General features: G+C 42.8%; 1 protein-coding gene across 2 annotated transcripts in view; it reads right to left on the bottom strand.

Moving 5' to 3' along the window:
• The window catches only part of LOC139536251 (copine-9-like), a 147,137-nt gene that overhangs the window by 113,409 nt on the left and 18,650 nt on the right, over positions 1–15,078 (bottom strand). For both annotated transcript variants that reach the window (XM_071336610.1, XM_071336611.1), the window contains exon 3: positions 7,104–7,150. In XM_071336610.1, the coding sequence (XP_071192711.1) occupies positions 7,104–7,150 (47 nt within the window). The remainder of the gene's footprint in view (positions 1–7,103; positions 7,151–15,078) is intronic.

Below are 15,078 nucleotides of genomic sequence, written 5' to 3' on the forward strand. Positions count from 1 at the left end.
CGGAGTGTCAGTGTGAGTGTGTGTGTGTGTGTGTGTGTGTGTAAAGTCTTGAGTGTGCATAGTCTGTGTATAAAATAAAAGGATCATTGCAGATAGTCCCTGTAGCCATTTTGTTAGCTATTTAGCAGCCTTATGGCGTGGGGATGGAAGCTGTTCAGGACCCTGTTGGTGTCAGACTTGTTGCTCCGGTACGGTTTGCCGAGCGGAAGCAGAGAGAATAGTCTATGGCTTGGGTGGCTGGAGTCTGACAATTTTCCAGGCCTTCCTTTCCTTTCCTGGATGGCAGGGAGCTCTGCCCCCAGTGATGTACTGGTCTGTCCACGGGTGCAGTTGCCATACCAAGCAGTGATACAGCCAGTCAAGATGCTCTCAATTGTGCAACTGTAGATCTTTTGAGGATTTGAGGGCCCATGCCAAATCTTTTCAACCTCCTAAGGGGGGAGAGGCGCTGTCGTACCTTCTTCAAGACTGTGTCCGTGTGTGTGGACCATTTTCAGTCCCTAGTGATTTGGACACAGACAAACTTGAAACGCTCAACTTGCTACGCTACAGCCCCATCAATGTGGATGGGGGCGTGCCTCCCCCCGTTTCCTGTAGTCCACGATCAGCTCCTTGGTCTTACTGACATTGAAGAAGATCAGGCCTGACACCGTCGTGTCGTTAGCAAACTTTATTATGGTGTTGGAGTCGTGTGTGGCCACGCAGTCGTGGGTGAACAGGGAGAACAGGAAGGGACTAAGCACACACTCCAGTGGTGCCCCCCGTGTTGAGGGTCAGATTGGCAGAGGTGATGCTGCCTACCCTCACCACCTGGGGTCAGCCATTCAGGAAGTCCAGGATGCAGATGCAGGGTCCCAAACTTGGTGACGGGCTTGGTGTTGAATGCTGAGCTGTAGTCAATGAACAGCATTCTTACATAGGTATTCATCTTATCTAGATGGGTGAGGGCAGTGTAAAGTATAATTGAGATTGCGTCATCTATGGATCTGTTGGATCGGTATGCAAATTAGAGTGGGTCTAGGGTATCTGGGATGATGGAGTTGATGTGTGCCATAACCAGCCTTTCAAAACACATCATGATTACAGATGTGAGTGCTACAGGGCGGTAGTCATTGTGGCAGGTAGCCTTAGAGTTCTTGGGAACAGGAATGATGGTGGTCAGCTTGAGACATGTGAGGATTAGTGTTGTCATGATACAAGAATTTTGACTTTGATACCAATACCCGGTTTAGTATCATTATACTCGATATCATCACGATACTCGATACCAAAACAATACCACAACAAAATTGGCATGATACAGACAGATGTACTCAGCTACTGCTCTGTTCAATCCTTGGGCCTCTTGAGTTCAATTTCATTTGAACATTTTAATGTAAACATGTTTTAGACAACAATGTAGGCTATGCATTAATGAATAAATGATACAATCAATTTGACTTTGTTTTTACCAATCTAACGAAAAAACAATAATGTTAAATCTCTATTGATAAACTGGGTAAATCAAGACGTAGCCTAGTTCTAGTCACAACACAGGTGAATGTATATTATTCAGAAGGAGTGTGTGCATGCATTGAGTTATTGAGCTTGATTTAGCTGATATCATGGAGCTACAGATGACAAACAATTACTTCTACTAAGGACTTATTTTTATCGGCAACTGCTATGAGAACAAATTATTTTATTGTACTGACCAACAACATTTGCATAGAAGAAGTGATCTCTTCTTTCATAAAAGTGTGCTCCATTTCTTTAAAAAAGTAATGACGTCATTCGCCGAGGCAGAACGTGACTGGAATCTGACTTTGTGGTTATGGAACCAGACAGAAGGCAAGGGAGACAAAAAAGTGAATACGTTTTTGGTGGCAAGGGAGACAAAGTGAATTCATTAATTTGATTGGGGAAGCAGCGAACCTTCACTGTGGGGACAAACTTCGGTGATGCATTTTCTAATGAAGCCAGTGATAGAGGTGGTTAGCTCGTCGATGCTATCGGTAGAGTCCCAGAACATATTCCAGTCAGCGCGAACAAAGCAGTCCTGTAGGCCTCCGATTCGGAGTACCATTTCTCTATGGCGCGCATCATGGGTACTTTGATCATTGAACTTTAATACCTCTTTGAGCTTCTGCATGTAGACAGGAAGCAGGAGTATAGAGTCATGATCTGATTTGCTGAAGGGGAATGAGGGAGGGCCTTGTATGCTTGCTTGTTGTCACGCCTGCTCCCGCTCTCCCTCTCTGGCGCTCACGGACACCAGGCTGCCCTTTATTACACACACCTGTCACCATCATTACGAGCAGCTGCGCAATATGACTTCCCTATTTCTGTCTGCTCCTCACTTTGTTCCCTGTGTCAGCTTTGATGTCGTTATTTTTCCCCTGCCCAGACGCTGTTCCTGTTCTGTTTCATGTCCGTTGTTCATTAAATGTTCTCCCTGTACCAGCTTCTCGTCTACCAGCGTCGATCCTACAGAATGCTGACACCCCTAAAAGAAGCATCAGGGAGTTTTGTTTTTTGATTTGGTTGGGGACGTAGGGTCCGGGTGCTGTCTCCGAGGGAACCGGGAGTGCCTCAGCTAGCTCGCAGGGCTCCCACGCCACAGCCGGATGGCCGGACTATGACCCCTCAGCTGGTTCGTCAGGCTCCAATGCCCCAGCCGGATTTTCTGGCGCCCATGCCTCGGCCAGCCCGTCAGGCTCGCCCAGGTGGGACGCCGGGTGTCACCTCTAGAGGAGACGGTAGTGTCACACCTGTTCCCTCTCTCCCTCTCGTGCCAGGCTGCCCTTTATCGCGCACACATGTTACCATCATTACGCGCAGCTGCGCAATATGGGACTCACCTGGACTCCTTCACTTTGTTGATTGACTTCCCTATTTCTGTCTGCTCCTGACTTTGTTCCCTGTGTCAGCATTGATGTCGTTATTTTTCCCCTGTCCAGACACTGTTCCTGTTCTGTTTCATGTCTGTTGTTCATTAAATGTTCTCCCTGTACCAGCTTCTCGTCTACCAGCGTTGATCCTTACACTTGTGTGTAGAATAGCAGTGGTCTAGGACTTTATTGCCCCTAGTGGTGAAGGAGACTTGTTGATGGAAGTTGGGCATCACGTGTCTTAATGACCAGTGGTTCATTTGAGCCGGATCCTGCCGAAACAGGATCTGGCACCTCTAAATTTTGTACTGTTTCCTTCCTGAACCGATTTGGCCCGATTCGGTAACTCTTATTATATGAAACATAATTTTCACTGTTTGCAATGTAAACATTTTAATTAAAGTGAAGGTTCATTGCCTCGTCTTAATTCTCCTGCCCCCTAAAAAAACGCATTGTGAAAAAGTCAATTTTCAGCCCGGGCCTGATATTCTAAGAGTTGATTCGGGTTGGGCCGGCCCGAGCTTATGGTTTGCACAACATTGTAACCTATGTTTGCGTGGCCGTGGCCGTGCGAAAAGGGTGTCTGTATCTCTCAGAGAACTAGAATGAGATTCACTTTCTATTATCTCTCTGCTCTGATTGACATGAGCCTGCAACTCTCATCTCTCCAGTGTTGCACTTCATAATTTATTTCCTTATAAAATCATAACCGCACAAAGGGTTCTGGAGGAGCTGTAGCACACCTGATAAATTGAAATAAATTTGCTGAAGTTAGGGAATTACTGCTGCCTGTTTAGAAAGAAATGGAATAACTCAGAATAGCCTACTACACAATGAGAAGGCCTATAATTTAGCCACAGAGGATCATATATATATTTTAAAAATTGCTTACCGCCAATAACAAAGCATAGCCTACTGTCGGGAACATGTGGCAAATCTATTAGTGAACACTATACAGACAAAACAGGCCTTTCACAATATACAATCGCGGGAAAAACACTGACTGGTTGGAAATCAAATGCTTCCTACTGAAAAGAGTGGACTGTAATCTGTCTGCTGTAGACTACCAAAATATCTGATCACCTTCAAAATATTGTTTCACAAAGTAGAACAAGAGAGAGGCTTTTGGCACGAGCACATCGGCCATCACCAGCTGCGCATCATTGGGTGAGTCAGTGAAACTGGAAAGCATTTTTAGTACTATTATATCGTTCAATGTGTGTTACCACACACCTAGGCCTAAGCTATTGATCGATTCAAGACAAGATCGTTTTTATTGATCTCAGAGTCAAAGTAACCTGTCATTTTGATAATATTTGCGGTATTAAAAAAGATTCTGCCAAAGTCTCCAGTCATGTAAAATGATGTAGAATTGCATGAAATGCAAGTAGACCCTAAGCTACTCAAAATGTTCCCCATCTGTGCAACTTCTGTAAGCGCCTCTAGTCTACTGCTCTATGCTACTACGCAAATGCTATGATAGGCATGCAATACTTTATTATAAAGGTGATTTTTTTTGCTGATGCTTTCCGGTACCTCAGAGCTCCCCAGGTCACCCCCATTTCACGCTCACTTTTTGTTCGGCACCTAATTGATTTACGAACTGTTAATGAAGCAGAATTAAAATCACTGGCAACCAGAAAAGCAGTCTCCAGGTGCTTGGTTTCCTGCTTGTTTATAGTGTTGTACAGTTCGTTAAGTGCCAGGTTGTTCTTTATCTTGTCCTGAGGTGGAATATATACAGCAGTCACAATAACAGCTGAAAACTCTCTTGGGGAGGTAGAAGGGTCAGCATTTGACCATTAGTTATTCAAGACGGGTGAACAATGGATCGAAACTTCCACTGCGCTAGAGTCAGTACACCAATTGCTGTTGATGCATACCCCTCCCCCCTCAGAGTGTGAGAGAGAGAGAGAGAGAGAGAGAGAGTGCGCATCACAATACTCCTCGTAGACATATCCAAGGCTTTTTCCCCTTTGAGTTCCAATTGCTTCTCAAAAAAAAAATTGTGACCAAATGTTTTGATTACTCATTCCAAAAAATGATTCTTCTCTTGAATGACTTTTGCCAATTAAAGTATACTTGCCTATTAAAGGCTTCTCCCCCCCAATGTGACTGTCAGAGATTATTTAACCCACACACGAATGAGTAAGCCTTCCCTCTGGCTGTGTCTGGCTGACAAGAAATGTGATTTATTATGGAGTCTCAAGACCAGAGGTTGTGAGATAATCCAAATTGGAACTGATTAGAACCTGTTCAGACCAGTTAGGCCCAGTTCGGGTCGGTTCCACCCTTTTAGGCCCTATTAGGCGTTGATTCTGCCCTAGATTAGAAAATATGTTGGCTTGGCTAGCTCGCCGCTTACATAGCGTGTTGTCATTACTGGTGTCCTTGTCATACATAGTGCCACTGCGGTGGTGTTAAACAGCAGTTTGGTAGGATGAAAAGTAGATCTGCCATTTCCAGAATGTTCTCCTTGTTGTTTTTAAGAACAAAAATAGGTGACAGGTTTGTGAATCCTGAGCAGAAGGCCTCAGATACGATTTCAATCGAAAATGTAACTGTTCCTTAAAGAGAGGAATGCTCTTCCTCATTGTTCCAACATCCCTGGTTCACCATCAATTCTTACATTCCTGTAATTATTATACATTCCATCATTGATGAAGTTCTCGATCGATTCCCACTAAGGCACAAAAGGTAGACTTCTGCAAGGATGAGCCAAACCTCGCATCTGTCTTCCATTCTATAAAATCCCTGAGATACTGTATGGTACTGCAATATACAGTTGAAGTCAGAAGTTTACATACACTTAGGTTGGAGTCATTAAACCTTATTTTTCAACCACTCCACAAATTTATTGTTAACAAACTATAGTTTTGGCAAGTCGGTTAGGACATTACTTTGTGCATGACAAGTAATTTTTCCAACAATTGTTTACAGACAGATTATTTCACTTATAATTCACTGTATCACAATTCCAGTGGGTCAGAAGTTTCATCCTTGGGAGCAATTTCCAAATACCTGAAGGTACCACGTTCATCTGTACAAACAATAGTATGCAAGTATAAACACCATGGGACCAAGCAGCTGTCATACCGCTCAGGAAGGAGAGACGTGTTCTGTCTCCTAGAGATGAACGTACTTCGGTGCGAAAAGTGCAAATCAATCCCAGAACAGCAGCAAATGACCTTCTGAAGATGCTGGAGGAACAGGTACAAAATTAGCTATATCCACAGTAAAACGAGTCCTATATCGACATAACCTGAAAGGCCGCTCAGCAAGGAAGAAGCCACTGCTCCAAAATCTCCATAAAAAAGCCAGACTACGGTTTGCAACTGCACATGTGGACAAGGATTGTACTTTTTGGAGAAATGTCCTCTGGTCTGATGAAGCAAAAATATAACTGTTCAGCCATAATGACCATTGTTATGTTTGGAGGAAAAAGGGGGACGCTTGCAAGCCGAAGAACACCATCCCGTGTGTAGCACGGGGGTGGCATCATCCTGTTGTGGGGGTGCTTTCCTGCAGGAGGGACTGGTGCACTTCACAAAATACATGGCATCATGAGGAATGAAAATATGTGGATATATTGACGCAACATCTCAAGACATCAGTCAGGAAGTCGGGTCTTCCAAATGGACAATGACCCCAAGCATACTTCCAAAGTTGTGGCAAAATGGCTTAAGGACAACAAAGTCAAGGTATTGAAGTGGCCATCACAAAGCCCTGACCTCAATCCTATAGAACATCTGTGGGCAGAACTGAAAAAGCATGTGCGAGCAAGGAGGCCTACAAACCTCACTCAGTTACACCAGCTCTGTCAGGAGGAATGGGCCAAAATTCACCCAACTTATTGTGGGAAGCTTGTGGAAGGCTACCCGAATGTTTGACCAAAGTTAAACAATTTAAAGGCAATGCTGCCAAATACTAATTGAGTGTATGTAAACTTCTGACCTTCTGGGAATCTGATGAAAGAAATTAAGCTGAAATAAATCATTCTCTCTACTATTATTCTGACATTTCACATTCTTAAAATAAAGTGGTGATCCTAACTGACCTAAGACAGGGAATTTTTACTAGGATTAAATGTCAGGAATTGTGAAAAACTGAGTTTAAATGTATTTGGCTAAGGTGTATGTAAACGTCTGACTTCAACTGTATAATAGCAAAGAATGGATTATCCTTCCAAGGCCATATACGTAAGATCTGTAATAAAAAAGTAATTTCACTCACCTCTCTCCACTCCTTTGTCCCGATGCCTTGAACGTACAAAACCACAACTGTGAAGAGAGAAAAAGAGAGAGAACGAGAGCGAGTGGGAGGGAGGAAAAGAGGTAAAATTAAAATGAATAAAGCCTTATTATTAATAATGAATACCAAGTACCAGAATATTTCATTCAATTTCCTACACTAGACGTCTTTGCAAATTCACCTGTTATCTATTCATTTATTTGAATAGAGACAGATATAATTAAAACGTTGATGCATTGAATTGCTTTGCACCATAAGCTTGCGAGAATTTCCAGCATTATATTATGCTCAGGTCCTGTAGAGAGCTAAGAGGCCATATTTTCATGGCCATGCTTCAATAACCACTCAAGGTATGCATAGCTTTCAGACTGTCAGACACATTCATACTTATGCTATTAGTACAGATGTAGGATCTTAATTTGATCACCCTGTTGCAGGATAACTTTCCTGCAATGAAATAAATGTAAAACTTGTAGTGTATGAGGTTTAAAAAAGGCTTCTGAAGTTTGTAATTTCCATCTTGAGATTTCAGACTTGATTTTCCCTTATGAGAAAAGTATCAACCCTAACAAAAATGGCCATTAATTATAAATCAAATAATAATTCACATTTCCTCTTGCTACAGGATTCATTTCCTGCTGTAGCAAACTGGCTCAAATTACAATCCTACATCTGTACACACCGCATTGACTACAAGCATAGGTTACTGTCAAAGTGTGACATACTACATGTTCCTTATTTAACAGTGGTGAGTATTTATGAGAAAGCATCCGAGTGAGCGAAACAGCGCCCCTCTGTCTCTGTATGTGTAGCCCATCTATCTGATTCTGTCTGGTCAAAAAGAGTATGACATTGTTGCCGCCCGTAGCATTGAATGCAAGGGAAGCCAGCGAGCATTTGGCCTCCCTTGATATAAAATGTTTAAAATAATAGCCAATCAGTGTTGAGCTAAACTGAGTGAGCTCAACTGTGACTGGTCCTGGCGCACCCAAAAAAAGTGTCAAGGAAAACCAGTTTGGATTTGACTACACACCAATCACATCACATCAAAAGCAAAACGTAATTGACAGAAAAAAACTTGAATTGTTGCTTCTCTTTGTGTCGTTGTCCTCCAGTGGCTAGCTAGCTACAATTGGCCCTTTCCTGAATTAGCAATGAATGGAGATAGGGATTTGAACTTGTGGTTTTACTTAATTCTCCATACTGGCCAATGATTATTATGGCGATTCTGATCCAACCATAAATTCATACATTGTGGCCCTGGCCTGAGAGGATGGAAGTAGCTAGATGTATACTGAACAAAAATATAAAAACAGAAGATTTTATCGAGTTACAGTTCATATAAGGAAATCAGTCAATTGAAATAAATTCATTAGGCCCTAATCTATGGATTTCACAAGACTGGGAATACAGATATGCATCTGTTGGTCACAGATAACTTTTTAAAAAAAGGTAGGGGCTGGATCAGAAAACCAGTCAGTATCTGGTGTGACCACCATCTGCGTCATGCAGCGCGGCACATCTCCTTCACATAGAATTGATCAGGCTGTTGATTGTGGCCTATGGAATGTTGTTCCACTCCTCTTCAATGGCTGTGCGAAGTTGCTCGATATTGGCGGGAACTGGAACACGCTGTTGTACACGTCAATCCAAAGCATCCCAAACAGGCTCAACGTGTGACATGTCTGGTGAGTATGCAGGCCATGGAAGAACTGGGACATGTTCAGCTTCCAGGAATTATATACAGATCATTTTGCGATTATCATTTCTCCAAAACTTTACATGTTGCGTTTATATTTTTGTTCAGTATAGTAGGCTAAATGTTAACTAGCTGCCCCATCGTTGCCCATGAAAAGGAAGTTGGGCTAGCGAGCAAGCATTTTAGCCAGGTAGCCTAGGACAACAACTCAAAGTGTGTACTGCACAACAGAGAGTAATAGACCATTTTGTCAACATGAAAGAGAGGAGGATGGGATTGGTCTTTCTCTACAAGTAGGGTGAGTCAATATGCTTTTTCTACTTGAATGAACGAACACACATAAAAATCAGAACCAAGGACAGCCACATCATATTTAGCTTACGTTGATTGGACTAAATTGTTTTTGGTATCTTTTAGTTGTCACTAAGCATAGGTGATTAGATGATGTTGAAATATTGAAGTTGAAATGGTGCTGGAATAGTGGAGGCAGCTCCTGATTTTGCAACTTGCAGTAACTCACTGTGGTTCTAAATCAATAGTTGTTTAGTAGTCCAAAAATGTCTGAAACATTCACTTGCTTGACCATGCTGTAGGTCATGTAACTGTTTGTTACATGCAATATGCTTTGTGGACTTCACCAGACAGAGGTTGCTCTCCAGTTTTGTGATGATTTTTTTTTTTCCTGGCTTGGCTTCCCCATTGATTTTACCCACGCACTGCTACTGTTATTTAATACAACTTTATTTATCGCCTCAGGGGCATCACCCTTGCAATGTGGTTAGCATAACACAGAAAGCAAGAATAGCACCTGACTGAGATGAACTCAAAGTTATACTGAACCTGGTCTGATATGAAGATATCTTATCCAACACTGGAGAGCTCCTCTGAACAATACAACAGGCATCCTCCTTTCTTAAAGATTGGACATATTTACAGTGCTTCCCCTAAGTCGCGATAAGGGGCTGGACTTCATTACCATTCCTACCTCTTCCTCATCCAGAAACAAACATCGCACCATATCAAAGGGGAGCGCGCCAACACGCCATATACTGAAACCAATCAGCATAATGCCGCCACCGTGGTACAAGTACCAGCCAGCTGTGAAGCCATTAAAGCTCCAGCCCAGCCAAGCGCTTCCTTCATCAATGTAAAAGAGAAGAAGGATCCTGAGTGGCGTCACTACCAACCCGGGTTCGATCCCAGGCTGTATCACATCCGGCCGTGATCGGGAGTCCCATAGGGCGGCGCACAATTGGCCCAGCATCATCCGGGTTAGGGGAGGGTCTGGCCGGGGTAGTCCGTCAATGTAAAGAAGAATTCGTTCAACTGATTTCCCTAGTTAAATAAAGGTTAAATTAATTAATATATATATAAGAGAAAACTCGGGTCGAGAGTTGGGGCGGTGATTTCTTTAAGCCCAGGAGAGAGATTGGAGCCTTCATGACTGGCTAGTGGAGAGGAGGGAGAGAGGGATGGAAGGAGGGAGAGATGAAGGAGGGGGAGATTAATGGAGGGTGGGGGGAGAAGGGATCCTGAAACATGTAAGGACTGTGAGTGTGTTGTCCATTAAGGGTGGGTGGGCATCTGATGAGGTGTCCCTTCAGGAGTTCTGTTGGCCAGTACAACCGTCACCACATCCCCTATATCTGGGTTCCCCTAGGATAGACACTTCACATCCTCTAGAGCCCAGTTCCCCTAGGATAGACACTTCACATCCTCTAGAGCCCAGTTCCCCTAGGATAGACACTTCACATCCTCTAGAGCCCGGTTCCCCTAGGATAGACACTTCACATCCTCTAGAGCCCAGTTCCCCTAGGATAGACACTTCACATCCTCTAGAGCCCGGTTCCCCTAGGATAGACACTTCACATCCTCTAGAGCCCAGTTCCCCTAGGATAGACACTTCACATCCTCTAGAGCCCAGTTCCCCTAGGATAGACACTTCACATCCTCTAGAGCCCAGTTCCCCTAGGATAGACACTTCACATCCTCTAGAGCCCGGTTCCCCTAGGATAGACACTTCACATCCTCTAGAGCCCGGTTCCCCTAGGATAGACACTTCACATCCTCTAGAGCCCGGTTCCCCTAGGATAGACACTTCATATCCTCTAGAGCCCAGTTCCCCTAGGATAGACACTTCACATCCTCTAGAGCCCAGTTCCCCTAGGATAGACACTTCACATCCTCTAGAGCCCAGTTCCCCTAGGATAGACACTTCACATCCTCTAGAGCCCAGTTCCCCTAGGATAGACACTTCACATCCTCTAGAGCCCAGTTCCCCTAGGATAGACACTTCACATCCTCTAGAGCCCAGTTCCCCTAGGATAGACACTTCACATCCTCTAGAGCCCAGTTCCCCTAGGATAGACACTTCACATCCTCTAGAGCCCAGTTCCCCTAGGATAGACACTTCACATCCTCTAGAGCCCAGTTCCCCTAGGATAGACACTTCACATCCTCTAGAGCCCAGTTCCCCTAGGATAGACACTTCAGTTCCTCTAGAGCCCAGTTCCCCTAGGATAGACACTTCACTTCCTCTAGAGCCCAGTTTAAGGGAAGGATGGAATCATCAAGACCCTAATATAAGCACTTATGAGGTGATGAGGGAACACTCAACCATCAAGACATCCCCTAAGTACTCATGAGGAGATGAGGGCGTTGACGACCATTTTGATGGAGCGATGAGTGGTGAAAGAAATAATGGGTTGAGCTCTCAAAGACTGATTCTCAAATCCCTGAATGAAAACACAGATCTGCCATAAAGTTACACAACTTGATCTCACAAGAAACAGTTAACAGTGCCTTCAGAAAGTATTCACACCCCTTGACTTTTTCCACATTATATTGTTGTGTTACAGCCGGAATTCAAAATGGATTAAAAAAATGAATTAAAAAATCTCACCAATCTACACACACAACCCCATAATGACAAAGTGAAATTATGTTTTTTGAAATTTGAGTATTTAAAAAAAAATATATACAGTACCAGTCAAAGTTTGGACACACCTACTCATTCAAGGGTTTTTCTTTACTTTAACTATTTTCTACATTGTACAATAATAGTGAAGACATCAAAACTATGAAATGACACATGAAATCATGTCGTAACCAAAAAATAACTGTTAAACAAATCAAAATATATTTTATATTTGAGATTCTTCAAAGTAGCCACCTTTTGCCTTGATGACAGATCTGTCTGTTACAAGAGTGTGGAAAGCTGTAATCAAGGCAAAGGTTTTTTTTACTCATTCTTCAAGCTCTGTAAAGTTGGTCGTCGATTATTGCTAGACAGCCATTTTCAAGTCTTGCCATAGATTTGCAAGCCGATTTAAGTAAAAACTGTAACTAGGGCACTCAGGAACATTCAATGTTGTCTTGGTAAGCCACTCCAGTGTATATTTGGCCTTGTGTTTCAGGTTATTGTCCTGCTGAAAAGGTGGATGTTTCCCAGTGTCTGTTGGAAAGTAAACTGAACCAGGTTTCCCTCTAGGATTTTGCCTGTGCTTAGCTCAATTCCTTTTCTTTCTATCATAAAAAAACTCTGTAGTCCTTGCCGATGATTTGTCCCAAATATAAACCTTAGTATTCAGGACAAACTCAATTTCTTTGCCACATGTTTTGCAGTTTTTTTTAATTTAGTGCCTTATTGCAAACAGGATGCATGTTTTAGAATATTTGTATTTTGTACAGGCTTCCTTGTTTTCACTCTGTCATTTGGGATAATATTGTGGAGTAACTACAATGTTGTTGATCCATCCTCAGTTTTCTCCCATAACACCCATTAAACTCTGTAACTGTTTTAAAGTCACCATTGGCCTCATGGTGAAATCCTTGAGCGGTTTCCTTCCTCTCCGGCATCTGAGTTAAGAAGGAAGCCTGTATCTTCGTAGTGACTGGGTGTATTGATACACCAGCCAAAGTTTAAATAACTGCATTGTATGTGTTTTCCCCCCCCCCATCTACCAATAGATGCCCTTTTTTCGAGCCATTGGAAAACCTCCCTGGTCTTTGTGGTTGAATCTGAGTTTTAAATTCACTGCTCGACTGAGGAACCTTTGTATGTATGTGTGGGGTGGGATAATTGTATGTATGTGTGGGGTGCAGAGATGAGGTAGTCACTCAAAGATCATGGTAAACACTATTATTGCACACAGAGTGAGTCCATGCAACTTATTATGTGGCTTATTAATAAGCACATTTTTACTCCTGAACTTTTTTTGTTGTTATTTATTTAACTAGACAAGTCAGTTAAGAACAAATTCTTATTTACAATGACGGCCTACACCGGCCAAACCCGGACGACGCTGGGCCAATTGTGCACCCAATTATTGGGACTCCCAATTACGGCCGGTTGTGATACAGCCTGGATTCGAACCAGGGTCAGTAGTGACGCCTCAAGCACAGAGATGTAGTGCCTTAGACCCGAGTGGCGCATAACAAAGGCTTGCCATAACAAAGGGGTTGAATAGTTATTGACTCTAGACAGCTTTAAAAAAAAATATTAAATTTGTAAATTCTAAAAACATAACTCCACTTTGATATTATGGGGTATTGTGTGTAGATCAGCGACACAACATCAAATGGAATCCATTTTAAATTCAAGCTGTAACAACAAAATGTGGGGAAAATGTGAATACTTTCTGAAGGCACTTGTATATACTGAGTAGTAAGCTTCAATGTAACAAAAACATATGGCCAATCCGAGTCAGCTAGTGTTGAAAGAGTACAAGGCTGGCACTACACTTCCCTTTAGGGTGTGTCTCACAGTGCTACGTGATAGCCATCGACTGCACTCTGGCCTCAATTGAACTGTGGTTCAATGGTCACACTGAAGGTTCCAAAGGGGACATGAAAGGCCCGGCTAATCCAGGACCACTGAGCTTCCACCTTTACAGTGTCCCAGCCTGGGTTTGAAGTCCAGGACCCCTCCGTATCTCATCATTATATCTTCTCTCCAACACACACACACACACACACACACCATCAATAAAGGGTGTGTGTGTGTGTGTGTGTGCGCATGTAACCATGACGAGAGAGATAGTTTCAGGATGAAATTAACTGATGGAAGCCTATTAATGACGTAACATTAATCGAGAATAAATGTAAAATATATGTAGAGTAATTGATTCAGAATACATTACCATTCCAGACATACAAACCAACATAAATGACTTGCTGTGATGGTATATTAAATAAAGAATGTACATCAAATCCGTTTAGACATTGGTTGCCCCCAAATAGCATCCTATTCTCTATAGTGCAAAGTAGTGCACTACAGAGAATAGGGTGCCATTTGGGATGCATTCTTTTTCTTTAGAATCAGATATACAGTACATGTATCCGGGATTCAGTTTTGAGTTGTGCAGACAGGTGACCTTTTCACAATCAGTTTTGAAATGTAACACATAACTCAAGTAACACAAGTCTGTGATGGAGACACTTCAGAGTCAAAATCAACAAAGAAATCAATCGAGGGCTTTTACTAAGCTCCCTATATCAGGAACACAGTCTCTATTGAAGATTTAATTAGTCCTTTACCATTGGTGAGAATGAGTTGAGGGACACACGTCTGTGTAGTGGATAGCGAAGTGCATCACTACTGCATCGCTACTGTACCATTGGCTCTTCTGCGTCATTGGTATTTACAGCGTTTCTTGAGTACGGTGTGTTGAAATGCAGAGGGCTGTGAGTTAGGGGTTGTGAATTTCCACTTCATGTTCAATTGAGTGTGGATTTCTCTCCCCTGAAAATACAGTGATATCCTGAGCGATGTAGTCTCTCATGGACAGACACACGTATCATAAATGGTAGCAGCGCCTGTCGACAGACTGTGGAATGGGACAACCAACAATAAACCTTGTTCCGGAACTCAATTTTTCATCACGATTTCGCATCTTTGGAATTTCGGAAGGGGAGGGAGCATTCGGCCCATAGACTTGCCCAAAACTCGTTTGTATATTTTCCAACAGTTTACCCCACAGAACTTAAATCGAGCATCTGACGCAATATTTCAGTTCTGGGTGTCCAAGATTATGATAGATGCATTGATGACAAATGCTCAGATTTTCCTCAACAAGATCTGTAGACTTGGAAGGCAGATGGAAGAGTTCCTGTTCAGATCCCAAGTGGAGACCTGTGTGGTCCAGTGGTCAGTGTAGCTGAATCTGGAACATGCATGGACCAAAGTCAGCATGGGTTTGAATCCAGCCCACTGAAACTTCACCTTCCATCTTTCCTCTATTGTGCCATCTGTTCAAT

Source organism: Salvelinus alpinus, chromosome 12, assembly GCF_045679555.1.
Source record: "Salvelinus alpinus chromosome 12, SLU_Salpinus.1, whole genome shotgun sequence".
Lineage (NCBI taxonomy): Eukaryota > Metazoa > Chordata > Actinopteri > Salmoniformes > Salmonidae > Salvelinus > Salvelinus alpinus.